General features: G+C 27.6%; 1 protein-coding gene across 2 annotated transcripts in view; it reads left to right on the top strand.

Annotated features, from left to right (window-relative positions):
• The first annotated feature begins 337 nt into the window (after positions 1–337).
• The window catches only part of LOC117181591 (pre-mRNA-splicing regulator WTAP), a 19,776-nt gene continuing 5,384 nt past the window's right edge, over positions 338–14,729 (top strand). Inside the window, exons 1-5 of one of the 2 annotated variants that reach the window (XM_033374435.1) lie at positions 338–491; positions 3,433–3,776; positions 7,264–7,388; positions 9,959–10,137; positions 11,840–11,994. In XM_033374435.1, the coding sequence (XP_033230326.1) occupies positions 3,548–3,776; positions 7,264–7,388; positions 9,959–10,137; positions 11,840–11,994 (688 nt within the window). In that variant the 5' untranslated portion in view covers positions 338–491; positions 3,433–3,547. Of the gene's footprint in view, positions 492–759; positions 994–3,432; positions 3,777–7,263; positions 7,389–9,958; positions 10,138–11,839; positions 11,995–14,729 lie in introns of those variants that run through there. The other variant, XM_033374436.1, reaches the window with a different exon arrangement.

Below are 14,729 nucleotides of genomic sequence, written 5' to 3' on the forward strand. Positions count from 1 at the left end.
TTCACGAAACATACAAAATTCGAATACTTGACCATTTCTCTTATTCGAACGATTCGAATACTTGCGACTATTCAAATTTCGATTTGCTTAAATAACCGTTTTGAATTTGGATCCCCAAACCTTAAAAAATACAACTGGTTTTAAATTTCCATCAGTTAAAAAATGAGAGCTTCGAAAATTATATTCTTTATTATACATCCATCGATACACATGCATCGATCGATCTAAAAACCCAGTTTCGTTTCGAAATTCAAATCTAACCCGCGGTCACCTCGAGCAAGCGCATTGGCTCTTTTTCGTGCCATCGGAGTCGAATCACGAACGTCCATCACGTTCTGTGTTGTGCGTGTGTGTGTGCCGCGAAGTGAATTGTTCACCGAAGTTCCGGAAAAATAATAAGAAAAACAATGTCAGTTCGTTCGACGTGTGCATCAACAGATGTTCGATGATCGTTCGGCGACTTTATCAGCTTATTTCTCATCGAAAACAAGGTATCCATTGTTGACGCTTAGAAAAACTCAAACAATCCTCGAACCTCTGCAATTGGAGCACAGGGAGCTCTCGCTTAACAAATCGTTCCCAGTTGACCGCTGTTGTCCGCGGTCTCCTATCATGATGGCATCGCTCCGGGTGTTTCCTGGTGAATTTCTAAATTATATAATTTTATTCGCGCCAGATTCGCTCGGACATTGCACTTGGATAAAAAATGATGCCAGCTCGATTCGGCCTCTTTCGGACCGACGGACATGTTGGAAATAATGGCGTCGCTCCTACTTGTGCTTTCGGATCATTTTATAATCTCCCGTGAATTTTCAGCATATGGGTTTTTTTATGCTTCTGCGATTCAAGCATCTCAATCGATTTAAAACGTTAATTTTTATAATATTGTGAAATTTGAGTGATGTGTGTTTTGGTTTTCCACTTTCGTGATCCTTCCTGCGTTCCAATGGCTCCAATATAATTTTCACCTATCATTAAAAGATTCTACAAAAGGTAGTGTTCATTATTTGCGTTGTATTGTGAAAAGAATACAAATTTATACACTTGGAACTTACAGTTTATGAGGATTGTTTGAGCAACATTGCTTGAGTTTTGCAGACGTTTGATTTATAAATGTTCGAAAAATCCAATATGAGTTTGCAAGTTAAGTCATTAACTTTTGATGTTGATGCAGATTCCACATACGCAAAGTTTCATATTTTATAGGATCATAAGTATTTTTATTTTTTTATTTTTTATATATTAAAGTTAGTGAGCTCATGCCGTTTATTTGCTATCTTTTTTAACTTTTCACGAGTATCGATTTCTTCATTGCTTACTCTACCATTGGGTTTGCACTTAACTCTTAGGTTTTGTATTAATTAATATTGTTATCTTTAATTGATAATTAAAGTTTAAACTTTAATTTTGAACACATGATTTATTTTCTTGATAAAGTAGAAGTAGTGTTATCAATTTACGGTTATCATTATTCATTACAGGACCGAGGTTTATTTTCATATCTTTTTACATTAATTTTTCTTACAGCCATTTTCGTTTTTATAGATCAATAATGAATAACATGTAATTATATTTAAGAAGCATATAACAGCATCCGAACCAAAATAAGTTGAAAATATAAGCACTATGGTGATTAAAAAACTGACAAATTATTTAACAACAAAAAATAATTTAAAATCGGACATGACTGAGGACCAATATTTGAGTTTTGTCTTTTTTATTATTTTCTTTAAAAATTATTTTCGAATTTTTCATTAATGATGTACAATTATGGTAATTTAAAATCAGATAATTCTATATGTATCCAAACTGAATAGATGTGTTTTCAAAACATTGAGAAAGTAAAAACAACAAAAAATCAATAAATAGGACTAAACTCAAATAGTGGAACTCTATAGCATATTCGATTTTTAATTTTTTGTTGAGGGATTTGTTAACTAAAAAAAGTACAACTTAGGCTTGTGTGCATTTTCGGATTCGAAAATCACATTTTTTCTTGATGAAATGAATTATGAACTTTGAGACTTTACTTCCTCATAGAAAAATGTTTTATTCATTTCAATAATTTAAAAAACTTAATTTATTTATAAATTTAACGTAGACGTTGTTGGTGGTAAGGTTTAAATCAAAACCCTTTGACTTTACTTTTATTTAAAAAGAGTTTATTTAATTTACAATACTCTTATCATTATAATTTTACTCTTTTTTATGTCAAGATATTTAATCATCTTTTTTTTGTAGAAAATTATTTATTGCTATAAAATCTATCAAATTTAGAGCTAATTGGTTTGTATGGCAATCAAAGCCATAAAAAAATCACATCTTCAATTATTTTTGAGCAAATGTAAAATCGAAAAAGAAAATGTTTTTTCTTACCTGGTCAGACTCAAAACACGATTTTAGACATTATCTGGAACTATAATGACTCCAAATTTTGTACCGTAGGTCAGCCCGTTTTTGATTTATTATTAAAAGTTATTATTGACATATATTGTTAAAAACCCTTCTTTTAGGATTCCTGGAGTCAATTTATGTCAAAAAATGAAGTTAAAACATGTTAATTTATTACAATTTAAATTATATGAGTATTGTCAATAATTTAAATGTATTTTATGAACTTGTAGCTCTGAACGTCCAAATGAATGCAATATTTTTTCCAAATCTATTTTATCTAGAAATATTGTTCCAAATATAAAATCAATTATAAGTTTTATTAATAATGTTTCAATATTATTTTGTATATAAATCGTTAATTATTTAAGCACTTTATAGTTTACAAAGCAATCAATACAACACTTCAAGCACATAAGTAATTTACTAATTTATCATTTTTGTTTGAAAACTTCGTTAAAAATTTTGAATTTATAAACTTAAAGTTGGAAGCTATTCCAATTTTTATTAATTACCTGCAAGTCACCTATTATCAACGGATGAACTTACATATTTTATGAATTGCATGTTAGTTGTATCACTTTTACACATTATAGACAAGAGATGACTTTTAAAATTAATATTTCAAAAGCATTCTTAAAATTTATGATGTTGAGTGAAAGTTACATAAAACTTAATATTATTTTTAATGCTTGAATGGTCTTCTGAGGTTTATTTATAAAATTTAACTAAACTGGTTCCCGCCAAGTTTGTTACGTTTTACTATCTGGTGTACAAGCCTTCGTGAAATCATTGAAATCTTTTGAAAATTTATTGAAATCTGGTGTACATTCAAAAGTCTAGTGACCAACCCCTCTGATACCAGTTTTCTATCGTTTGTCTTTTTATTCCATCTATTTTCTGAATAATTCTTGTTCTTAATAATGCTCTTATCATCAGTGATTGTAGACCTTACACTCTAAAATTCAAGCGTTAACAAATTCATGAATGACCCTACACTATCTAATGGGAAAGATGGCTAAAAAAATGATTGTTTTACAGGCAGATGGTCCTTACTGAGAAATTGACACATCAGTAAAACAGTAGAAACTCGTGCATATTGAACGGCAAGTTGAGAGCTTCCTTTTCGAGGCGATCGAAAAGAAAAAGCACCAGGATGGCGGAGGAGGGCAATGATGTCAAGTCGGCAGGTCCGTCTTCTCCGCGGAGTCCTCACGACATCGCCGGAGGAAAACCAAACAGTCCCAGGTCGCCCAGACAACCACGTCGTGTGAAAATCACCGATCAACAGATGGACAACTTAACTAAGGACGAGATCGTGGCCAAGTGGCGTGAACAGGACTTGTATGTGGAGTGTCTAGAGGCACAGGCGGCAGCCCAGGAAGGTACTGAGATCACATGAGAGCGAGAGCATCTCACTCCCCACATTTCTTCTTAACTGAATATTCAAAATGAGAATTGAATCGAGAATCGAGTCGATATTTTTGCCATTCCGAGGCAAGACTCTCTTAGAGACGCTAAGTTTCAGGGATCTTATTATTTATTAGTCAAGTGAATCCATTGTTTACTTCAAAAGGTGACTAAACAAAGAAAGAAAGAAGATGAAGGGATTGGAATACAGAATCTCGAATGTTTATTCGTTGCATAAAATTTGATTTTGGAAAGTTATGTATACAAAATTAGGGTTTTCAGGGTAGCCACTAGGCGAGAAAGCCAAATAATGACTATAAATTTGTGTTTTTTGGTAAAAAAAAAAAGAGAAACTTCAAGTCAGCCTTCGAATATTTTTTTTCCACGTTTAAACACAATTATCTTCAGACCTAATTCATTTCAAGCCATAAAATCATTTGTCATTGGAATATATTTTAAAAATTGAAAAATCGAATTATCAGAAAATAGTCCAAATTTATGATTAAGGATTGATATTTTTCAATATAATATAGGTATTTATCTTTTTATTTCTAATTCTAATTTTGACCATGTTAACTGATTCTTTTCATGATTTAAAATTCAAATACTTATAATATTGTCAATAAATTCTGCAAATCGGTAAGATATATGTTGCTGAAAACAACATATTTGAGTGACAAATTAAAAAAAATAATTTAACTAAATTTTGAACTTGTAATTCGAATTATATTTTATTAGCTGCACAGATTTCCGAAAACTATTCAGATGTTATAAATATTTCATAAATTAGCCAAAATAAGTAAAATTTTAAAGACTTAATTTGATTGATTTTTAAAATAAAAATCTTAATAGTTGAAAGATTTTAAATTGAGAACGTTTCAAGTTCCATTTTAAATTGAAACTTTTAAAATTGGTTGACTTAAAAATAAAAGCTTGAATGTTTGGAAGTGAATTAAGTATTTTGAGTAATACTTGATAAATATTGAGAGGTTTCAACTTGGAATGTTTGGAATTTAAAAACATAATTCAAAGTTTGTAACAATTTTCCAATGAAAAAGAAATACAAGAATTCTTCTTATAAAATATTAAATTTGCATAAATATAAAAAATGCATAAATATATAGAGAAAAAGCCGGACATTTTTTTCCAATATTTGATTGGCCACCCTGAAACTCGTAGTTTTGAAATTCTTCGTAACTTAAAGTTTAATTTTGAACTTGGATCAGGAACTAAAATGGTTTTACTTTATTTTGCCCAATTATTATAAATCTTGAATATCTTTTATGATAAAGTTTTTAAAAAATTGGTCTCTTTTTTAAATTCTGTAAACCGTTTTAGTTTTTGAATTGAAGTTGAATTTATGTTCACAACTTATGAACAAATTTTAAGAAAACATTCGAGTTTTATATTAAATTTGATTTTTAAAAGCAGTCTATTATTAAATTTAAAGAAAAATCTATAAAATCAAAAACTTAGAAATACAAGTGTCTATTTAAATTCGTTTTCTAGGTTATTAAACTCGATTGTTGCCTTAAAATAAAAGTTATCTACACGCGCACAGGTTTTCTAGATATTAAGATCATAGATGCGAAACTTGTTTATGAATTTTTGATGTCGGTGTGTTTGGAGTGCTCAAACATCTTACAATTAGTAGCAATTGTGTTGTGTTGTACAGAATCGGGGAAACAAAATCGGCACAGTGAAAAAATGTGTGTTCCACCAAGTGACCCTGCATTTTTCAGTGAGTGTCTAAAGAAAAATTCGAAGATTATTCACGAATCGGAGGAAGCAGAAAAGTTTCCTAAGTGCCAGTGTTTTTTTAAAATATTTCGCTTCACGATTTGAAAAAAGTAAATAAAGTGCAAGTAAACGAGTGTAGTTTTGTGCACGGTTTGTGATTTGCCTTCAAAAAAAAAAAGAAGATAAGAAATGGCGAGGATTTCTTCTCTTTATTCTTCTTTCCTCACTTTTCTTTCAAGTGCGGTTTGAAATGCCCTGAGTTTTTCACAATGGGTTTTTAATCTTCATCCATGTCCCGAATTGTTGTTAAAATTTCGACAAATCGGTGCTGGAAGCAAGAAGACCGTGTGGATTCTGTGGGGAGAAAATGAACGCCGGTGCAGGTGGAACTACAGAACTCAGAGAATGGCGCCTGCAACGACACCATATATCAAAGTATGCGTCAATTAACGATGTCAATTGTCAGGCAGTCAATGTCACTATAAACGTCTTTTATGTGCGCACTTAGGGTATTAATAATAGATTCATCCCACGATAATAATAGACATTAATAGACATCCCATGGTCAAAAGATTTGTGGCGAATCGCAATTATCACTCGCGTTTTTCCTACCTCTATTTTTATTATGTGTACGTAAATGTAAAACAATCTTGGATATCAGTATAGAATTTTTATATAGTTCATGTCCATTCGTCAATTTAGCGAACCTCCGGTGCAATTCTTATATTTATAACCATCTTCGAGTTTTTTAGTTCAAATATTCGATTATGACTGTAACTTGAATTTTCTGAAATATCACTTTTATCACTTTTATTGAAGTAGCACATGGAATTTTTTTTAATACTATAAAATATTTTTTTAAATATGCTGTTTGGTATCCGAAGGTAGTACAACCAAAATTTTGAAATCGGCCCACGTCTTCTGTTTGGTTTTTGAATTTAATCATTCAAAAAGATTTTCATATGGGCCTAAATATTGTGTTTATTTTTTTCGGTACAAACGTGTTTGTGGTGACTACGAAATTAGAAAACAAAAATTGGTGAGAGATACGATTTTTTGCAAATATACAAAAACATGTTTTAAAAAGATTTAGTTAATTTTTTTCAAACCAATAGATTTTTTAACAAAAATATTGTCTTTGAATCCAATAAATGTGATTATTCAATTGTTTAAAATCCTTTCAAGAAATTAAAATTTTTTGATTTGGAAAGATTTGTGAAGAAATTTCAAGTTCGATATGTACAAATCTATAAGAAGTGCAACCAATTAAATTTAAAGAATTTTTTTTAGATTTTCGAAAAATTGCATTTTTATAATTATTTTTCCTCATTACTAAAAACAGTAACTACCTAAAATTTGTCATCATTTTGTAGTCTAAAGGTAAAATTTAGAATTTTCAAGTTAAAAAATGGAACCAGAAAGGTTAAAAAAAATTGTATTAGGATACCATACCAGAACTTTTGTTTTGCAAGACTCAAATTATTCATTTCAACCTTCTCACTCCACCCTAGTGTGTCTTTGCTCATTTGTATATATTAAAAAATAATCTCATTTTCAATCTGATCTCAATTTTGTAAAGTATTATTAATTACAAATTTGTATTTGATTTATTTTTTTTATGAAGAGTATAAATTGGAATTGTTATAAAATAGGAATTGTGCCTCGAAGGACGAAATTATTAAGTTGACGATTTTTTTCAATATAAGAATGATCTTGTTGTAGGTGAAATAACCTCGCTAAGAGAATCCGAAGATAAATACCGACAACAGTATGCGGAAGCATCGCATAGGGAAAAGATTCTAGTGAGGAGGCTCGCCTCGAAAGAACAAGAATTGCAAGAATATGTTGTAAGTATATTTTGTTTGAAGATTAAAATTGGAATATTTAATATCATATAAAAATTCGTTATTTTTATTTTTGACTTCTAGGGCGAATATGTCAATTATAGAAAACAAAAGTGTTCTTTAAACTTTAACAATTTTACTCGTTTACTTTCATGAATCAAGCTTCAGCCCCCAAAAATGGCAGAATAAGTTTTTATCGTCGGAATTTCATACGAAAACAATTTAGGTACAGAAATCCCTTAAAAGACATAATTTGTTTATTCAGGGTGTCTACCCTACCTGGAAAATATGGAATTGTCAGGAAATTTTTATATAACTGAAAAAATCTCGAATTTTCTCAAGAGTACTTAATTTCTTGTTAATTACATTATTAAATTGAATAACACGTTCTTTTGTTTGGAATCAATTTTTTTAGCTGAAAGTTCAACTGTTTTTTTTTTTTATTTGACAGTTGATCGCTTTTAGTTGAATCTATGTATTTCGTTGAAAATTCGTTTTTTTTGCTTGAATTCCATTGTTTTTGATTAACAATTAAAATCTTGTTTGATTGAAATATCAACTAATAGACTTTTTGTTCCAAATTAGTCTTTTTGGAATGAAGATTAAATTACTGGGCGGAGAGTTACTGTTTTGTTAAAGTTTTGAAAACTCATCTGCTTGGTTAAAAAATGAGATATTTTGTTAAAAATTCGTTTTTTTGTTAGCTGAAAACTAATTTTTCACTAAAAATTTAACTATTCCAGTTGCATCTTGAACTATTTTGTTGAAAATTTGATTTTTGTATTTGTTTTTGTAGATCAATAATTTTTTTACTGGAAATATAACAATTAAATATTTGGTTAAAAACAATTTTTTTTAGTTGAATGTTTTTTTCTTGTAGAAATTACTCTCATGGATTGAAAACTAACCTTTTTGTTGGAAATTTAATGATTCTAATTGAAGAAATCATTTTAGTTGAAACTTCATGTTTTTGGTTTCAAATTCAACTATTACAGTTGAACATTCATAATTGACGTTGAAAATTCATCACTTTGTTTTAAAATGTTCAAAATTACTTCTTAACTATTTAATTGCTGACTGGTAATTTATCTTTTTAATTTAAAATTCATGTATTTTCTATAAAATTGGTCTTCTTTGGTAAACATTTATCTGCTTTGTTGAAAATTAATATTTTTGGTTAAAAATCAATCAACTATTTAATTTTGTAGGTCATGCTTTTGGCTAGTTAAAATGTATATTAAATCATTTGACGTTGATTGTTTTTTGTCTACTGGTCTAAATTCAGTATTTATTTAATATTGATTCTTATTTCTAAAATGTAAAACAATTTCTTCACAACCCCTACAAATTGAATTCCGACGTAATAATTTCTTATACAGTGAAACTCTTCTATGCTACCTACCTGCGGCTCAGCGACAATTTGGGGGGGGGGGGGCTATAGATGTGAGGGCTATTGAAGTGTTTCGTCACAATTTAGAAATAAAAATCAATAATAACAAAACTATTGATTTTAGACAATTAGATAAAAATATAAATATTCATGATTTTAGTTGAAAATTTACCTTCTCGGTTGAAACTAAGGCTACTTGGTTCAGACTCTTTTCTATAAAATTCATCTTTTTTTAAATTCGTCTATTGCAGATTAAGATTAGTCATTTAAGTTGTAAAATTATTAGTTTGGTGGAAAATTCATCTTTTTGGTTGAAAATTGGAATTTTTTTAGTTGAAAATTCCACATTTTTGTTAAAAATTCATAATTTTTTAAAAATCATCTTTCTTGATGAAAAGCGAATCTTCCTGTTTGAAAATTAATCGTCTTGTTTAAAAATTAATATTATTGCTTTAAAATTTAAGTATTGCAATTAAATATTAATCTTTTTAGTAATTAATTCATCTTTTCGGTTGAAAATAATATTTGATTAAAATTTAAATAAAATTTATTTGGATAATAAATCTGTTTTTTTGTATGAAAACATAAATTTTTTCAATTGAAAATTTAAGTATTTAATTTTTAGCCGAAAATTGACCGTTTCCAGCTGAAAATTCAATTTTTTGATTAAAATCCAAGTTTTACCTAATTATGCACTAAAATTCAAATAACCTGCAAAAAACCCTGAAATTGTTAGGGAATTTTTTTGCAGGATTTGAGTATACACCCAGTTATGCTCCAATTCGAACATTCGTCCGGTATTAATAACCTTGTAATCATTTATTGTAAATTATAATGAGTAATTATTGATTTATATTCCGGTTTACCAGCTCGAAATCTTTCATTTAGCCCTTTCAAATTTAGTCCACTTTAATTTCATTTCATTTCGGTTTGGGTGCGCTTAAAATTCGGATTTCTTGTCTTTCGTGCACGATTTTCATATTTATTCTCAGCTTTTTTTCGTGGTTATAAATTCACTAGAGTCAATCTTTTAATTCAAACTATTCGACGTTTGATCATTATAGACTTTCAGATATTTCATTTATTGAACAAGTTGTGCAAAAGTTGTAAAATAAAAAATACAGGGGATCTTCCCATGTTAATAACAGTTAAAAAAAATTATTTATTACTTTTTTTTTAACAGAGTCAAATATCTGAAATGAAAGCCGCTCAAGCTCCGTCCGCAGCAGCATTAAGGTCCGCCCTCTTAGATCCAGCTGTAAATATATTAATTCAGAAGCTGAGGCAAGAATTAATCACAACGAAGGCGAAGTTAGAAGACACGCAGAATGAACTCAGCGCGTGGAAATTCACCCCCGATAGGTATGTATTTTTTGAAATACAATTCATGAAGTTTAATTCAGGGTGGTCGCTGGACCAGGAAATAACCGGGAATTTTGTGGGAACGGGTAAACCCGGAAAATGACAGTGAATTTATTTCTTGACCGAGAATTTTACAAATTTTCAGAAGAAAAATCGGTCAAAGTTCGATTTCAACAGTTTTTAAAATAATTAGTTGAATTGATTTATTTTTCAATTATGATATTCATTTTATAATACGTAATTCGAAAATCTTTTACCTGAAAAATTCTCTATTGTGGATTTTTATTTTTAAGCTTATATTTTAAATTTAAAGAATTTTAACGTGCAGTCTTGAAGACAATTAAAGAATTTCCAGATTCGTAATTAATTCGTAATTAAATCAAAAATATTGTTTCAATCTAAATTATTCAATGTTCAACCCATTTAATTAAAACAGTTTTAATTAAGAAAAAGGATAATTATTTAATATTTAGCAATATTTGACTTGTAATTTAAGAAGATAAAATTGAAGCTAAAGATTTAAAAGTAAACAATTTGAAACTTAATTTTTTGACATAGAAAGCTTTGAATGGTTAAAATTTCGAAAAGCTTTTAACATTTTAACGTCACAATTTTTATTGTTCTACTTAATAAAATGTTTAATTTGTTAGCGAAATTATTGAATTTGGATGTATAAAGTTTGGGAATAAAATTTCAGAACTTCTAAACATTTTTTAAACTGAATAAAATTTTTCCTTCAATTTTTAGAAAATCTTAAAAATAATTTTAAAATCCTTAAATTCTTCCCGGGTCGTTTTTAATAATTTTAAAATTCAATTGAAATCTTTTTGAATATTCTGTTAAAATAATTTTTCAAAATGAAGAATCATTTTCAATTTTCCTAGGAATTTTAAGAAAATGTTTTTATTCGTTTGAAGCGTTTCACAATTCTTAAAAAGCCTCTAAATTTTTTGTGAACTGCAAAAATCTACATTTTGTTTTAAATTAGGTTGTGAGTATTTGCACCGAAATTTCATTACGAATAACCAAATTTTTTCGGTAAACATACTTCGTTAAAATTGTTCGGAATCATTTCGAGTTCTAAATTAATTATTAATCTTTTAAAGTTATTGAGAAGTTTTGAAAACATTTAAAAAATAACGCTAAATTTGAAAAAATTTAAAACTACTTCTAGATTTCTCAAGATTTTGAAATGCAATTTTAAAGTTTTTCAAAGATGCTTAAACTATTTAAAATGAAAAAATTTAAATTCTAATTTAAGAACTTTTAAGTTGAAACAAATTTTAATTATAAAATATTTAATGGCCTATAATAACTGAATAATATAATTTGGACAATTAAGTTAATTGATTGATTCTTTAATTCAGAGTATTGAAAATGTTAACCTGGATTTATATTTTTAGAACTTAATCTAAATTTTTGAACTCTGTAATTTATGAATGTTAAAAATTCTTAATTTTGCAATTTAAATTCATTAAACTTTAAATTATTTAGTTGAAATGTGTTAGTACCTTTCATTTTATACGTGTAAATTATTGAACAATTCAGTAGAAAATTTTTTAATTCAAAAACTTTTAAACTTTAATTTTAAAAATTAAAAGTTCAAGAGTTCCAGTTTGAATGTTTCTGTTAATTGAATTTTAAAAACTATTAATGATTCTAAAAGGTAAAATAATATTTGTATCATCCTTTTTGATTTCAGTAATACTGGAAAGAGATTAATGGCAAAGTGCAGATTGCTCTATCAAGAGAATGAAGAGTTAGGAAGGATGATTGCTAGTGGAAGAATAGCAAAATTGGAAGGAGAGCTTGCACTTCAGAAAGGCTACAGCGAAGAAGTCAAAAAGTCACAGACTGGTCAGTAAATAATGTACTATTAATTTTATTTTCATTTCACTTTCATTACTAACGAGGGGTTGATCATCCGAAGTCTTGATTAAATCTTTTAATTCCTTTAAATTCTTTAAACCCTTTGTTGTTTTTCGGATGTGATGTGTCAAGGTGGAACAATTGTTTGGATAAGGTTGTCAGAGAAGTTTGATCTACCTGGAAAAATCTAAAAATGTCAGGGGATATTTTCCAAACTCAGGGATTTTGTTGGAGGGGGTGCTTAATTTTGTTTTAAATTGCAATATAAAATTTATTAACTATTATTCTTTGTTTGTAAAACTGTTTTGTTGAAAATTCCTTTTTTTATTGGTTTCAAATGAAGATTTTTAATGAAAAATTTAACTTTTCTAGTTCTGGTTGAAAATGTATCGTTCTCAGTTAAAAATTCAAGTATCTGGTTCAGAATTCATGCATTTTGTTAAAAGTTCGTTCTTTTGAATATAAAGTCAATATTTTTGTTTAAAAATTGTATGTTTTTGCTTCAAAATTCAACAGTGTGTTTGCAATTTTTTATCTCCCTTGACTGAAAAATTTTTCTTGATTGAAAAGTCAACTCAGGTTGAAAACTTGTAATTTTCGTTTTATTACAATGTTTTTGTTTGAAAATATTTTTGGGTTGAAATATCAACTACTACATTTTTTCTTCGTAATTTATCTTTTTGTGAATGGGTATTTACTTATTTAGTTGAAAGTTAAACTCTTTTGATAAAAATTATTATTTTTTGTTTTAAGATCATCATTTTAATTGAGAACTCATCACTTTGGTTAGAAAATGAGCGATTTTGTTAAAAATTCGTTATTTGTTTTTTTTGTTAAAAATGAATATTTTTACTGCAAAATTAACTATTTCATTGGAAATTGTTAATTTTTTTGTTTGCTGAAAATTAATTTAAAATAGAAAATGTAACTATTCAATTTTTGGTACAAATTAATCTTCTTGGTTGAAAATTCTTTTTTTTTTAATTAAAAATTCATCACTTTGTTTGAAAATGTAACCATTTTTCTGAAGATTAGTTTTTTCCATTGAATATTCTTCTTTTTAACTGAAAATTCAACTTAAATTTTATGTTGACACTTTATTATTTTTAGTTGAAAATTGAGGTATTTTGTTGAACATTGTTCTTTTTTTTTATAGAAATTAATTTTCTTGATTTAAATTTCATTTTTTTTGTTGTGAAAATTCTCTTTTTGGTTGAAAACTCAACTATTCCAGTTAAAGATTCATTGTTTTAGTTATGAATTGATGTTTTAAGCTTAAAATTCAACTATATGTTTGGAAACTTGTTTTTATTAGTTGTAAATGTAAGTATTTTGTTGAAAATAAATACATTTTGTTGAAAAATTGTCTTTTTTGGTAAAAAAAATAATCTTCTGCTTTGATATTTAAAAATTTTTTTTAACAAAACTGCTTGGTTGACAAATAAACCCGTTTTCTGAATTTTTTCGTTCGTTAAATTTTCGTCTATTCTAGTTGAAGATTAATTATTCTAGATAAAAATTTATTTTGGTTGAATTTTTTGTTTGTTTGGTAGAAAATTAATATTTTTAAACGGAAAATAGTTGAAAATTCAACTATTTGGTTGTTAAGAATTCATCTATCTTGTTCAAAATGCAATATTTTAGACTTAAAAATGAAAATTTGTTTGATTTATGGTTCAAATTTATAGACTTTAAGGATAACTTCAAGAAATGAATAATTGTGTGTTTAGTATTATTTAATTATCAATTATTCGATGGTGCTAATATATTTAAGAGTATCTCGACTTCAACTTGTGACATTATTTTGGAAAGTTGTAGCAAAAATCTCAAATTTATACAAATTAGTCTTTGAAGTCTTATTTTTAATTAGGGTCGATAAAACTTTAAGAATCTTGACGGGTTGTCGAGATACGACAAAAAATGTCCAAGCGTGTCTGCGCCGCATCTGCGTTTATGCGATACATCGGTACATTTTTCTTCTAAACGACGAAAAAACATTACTGTATAAATGAATGCTACATGCTGTACATTCTATACAGAAAAACGCGGCGTTAAAGTTAAATTAGGGAATACCTCTCAAATTAATAGAGTTAAATGCTTTTAAATATGGTTCTCTGAATTCATTTTCGTTTCATGTATAATCTCAGATGATTTATAAATAAAAATAATCTTAACATATTGACAATGATATAGGAAATATATCAAATTTCAAATGATTTATAAACAAAAATGATCTTGACATATTAATTATAATATAGGAAATATATAAAATTTTTTTTTTTTAAATTTACCAAACCAGTCATACACTACCGGTCAAAGTTTTTCCTTCACCTCTTTTTTGATTATTGATTAAGTTATACTAATTTCAATCATGTCAGAGATAAAATTTTATCCTTTAAAGGGTTAAATTCTTTCAAAATGCTTTATAAAATGAGCACCGGATGAAGCCAATTTGTATATTTTTTAAATAGGTATTGCAAAAATAGTATATATTTCATTGTTTTCTTAAATTTTAGTTAATATCCGAAATAATCAACATTTTTTAATGTTCGTAGGCTCATTTTAAAGCAATTATTCCACAGTATCTTAACAGCTTATTAATATAAATCTATAGAAATGTGCTACGAGGGTAGTTCAATAAGTCCTTAGAATGAAGTATAAAAACAATTTTTTTTGGGTAAATTTTTTTTTTATTTTTCAACATAATCTCCTTGGAGCTCTGT

This window comes from Belonocnema kinseyi, chromosome 10 (genome assembly GCF_010883055.1).
Source record: "Belonocnema kinseyi isolate 2016_QV_RU_SX_M_011 chromosome 10, B_treatae_v1, whole genome shotgun sequence".
Lineage (NCBI taxonomy): Eukaryota > Metazoa > Arthropoda > Insecta > Hymenoptera > Cynipidae > Belonocnema > Belonocnema kinseyi.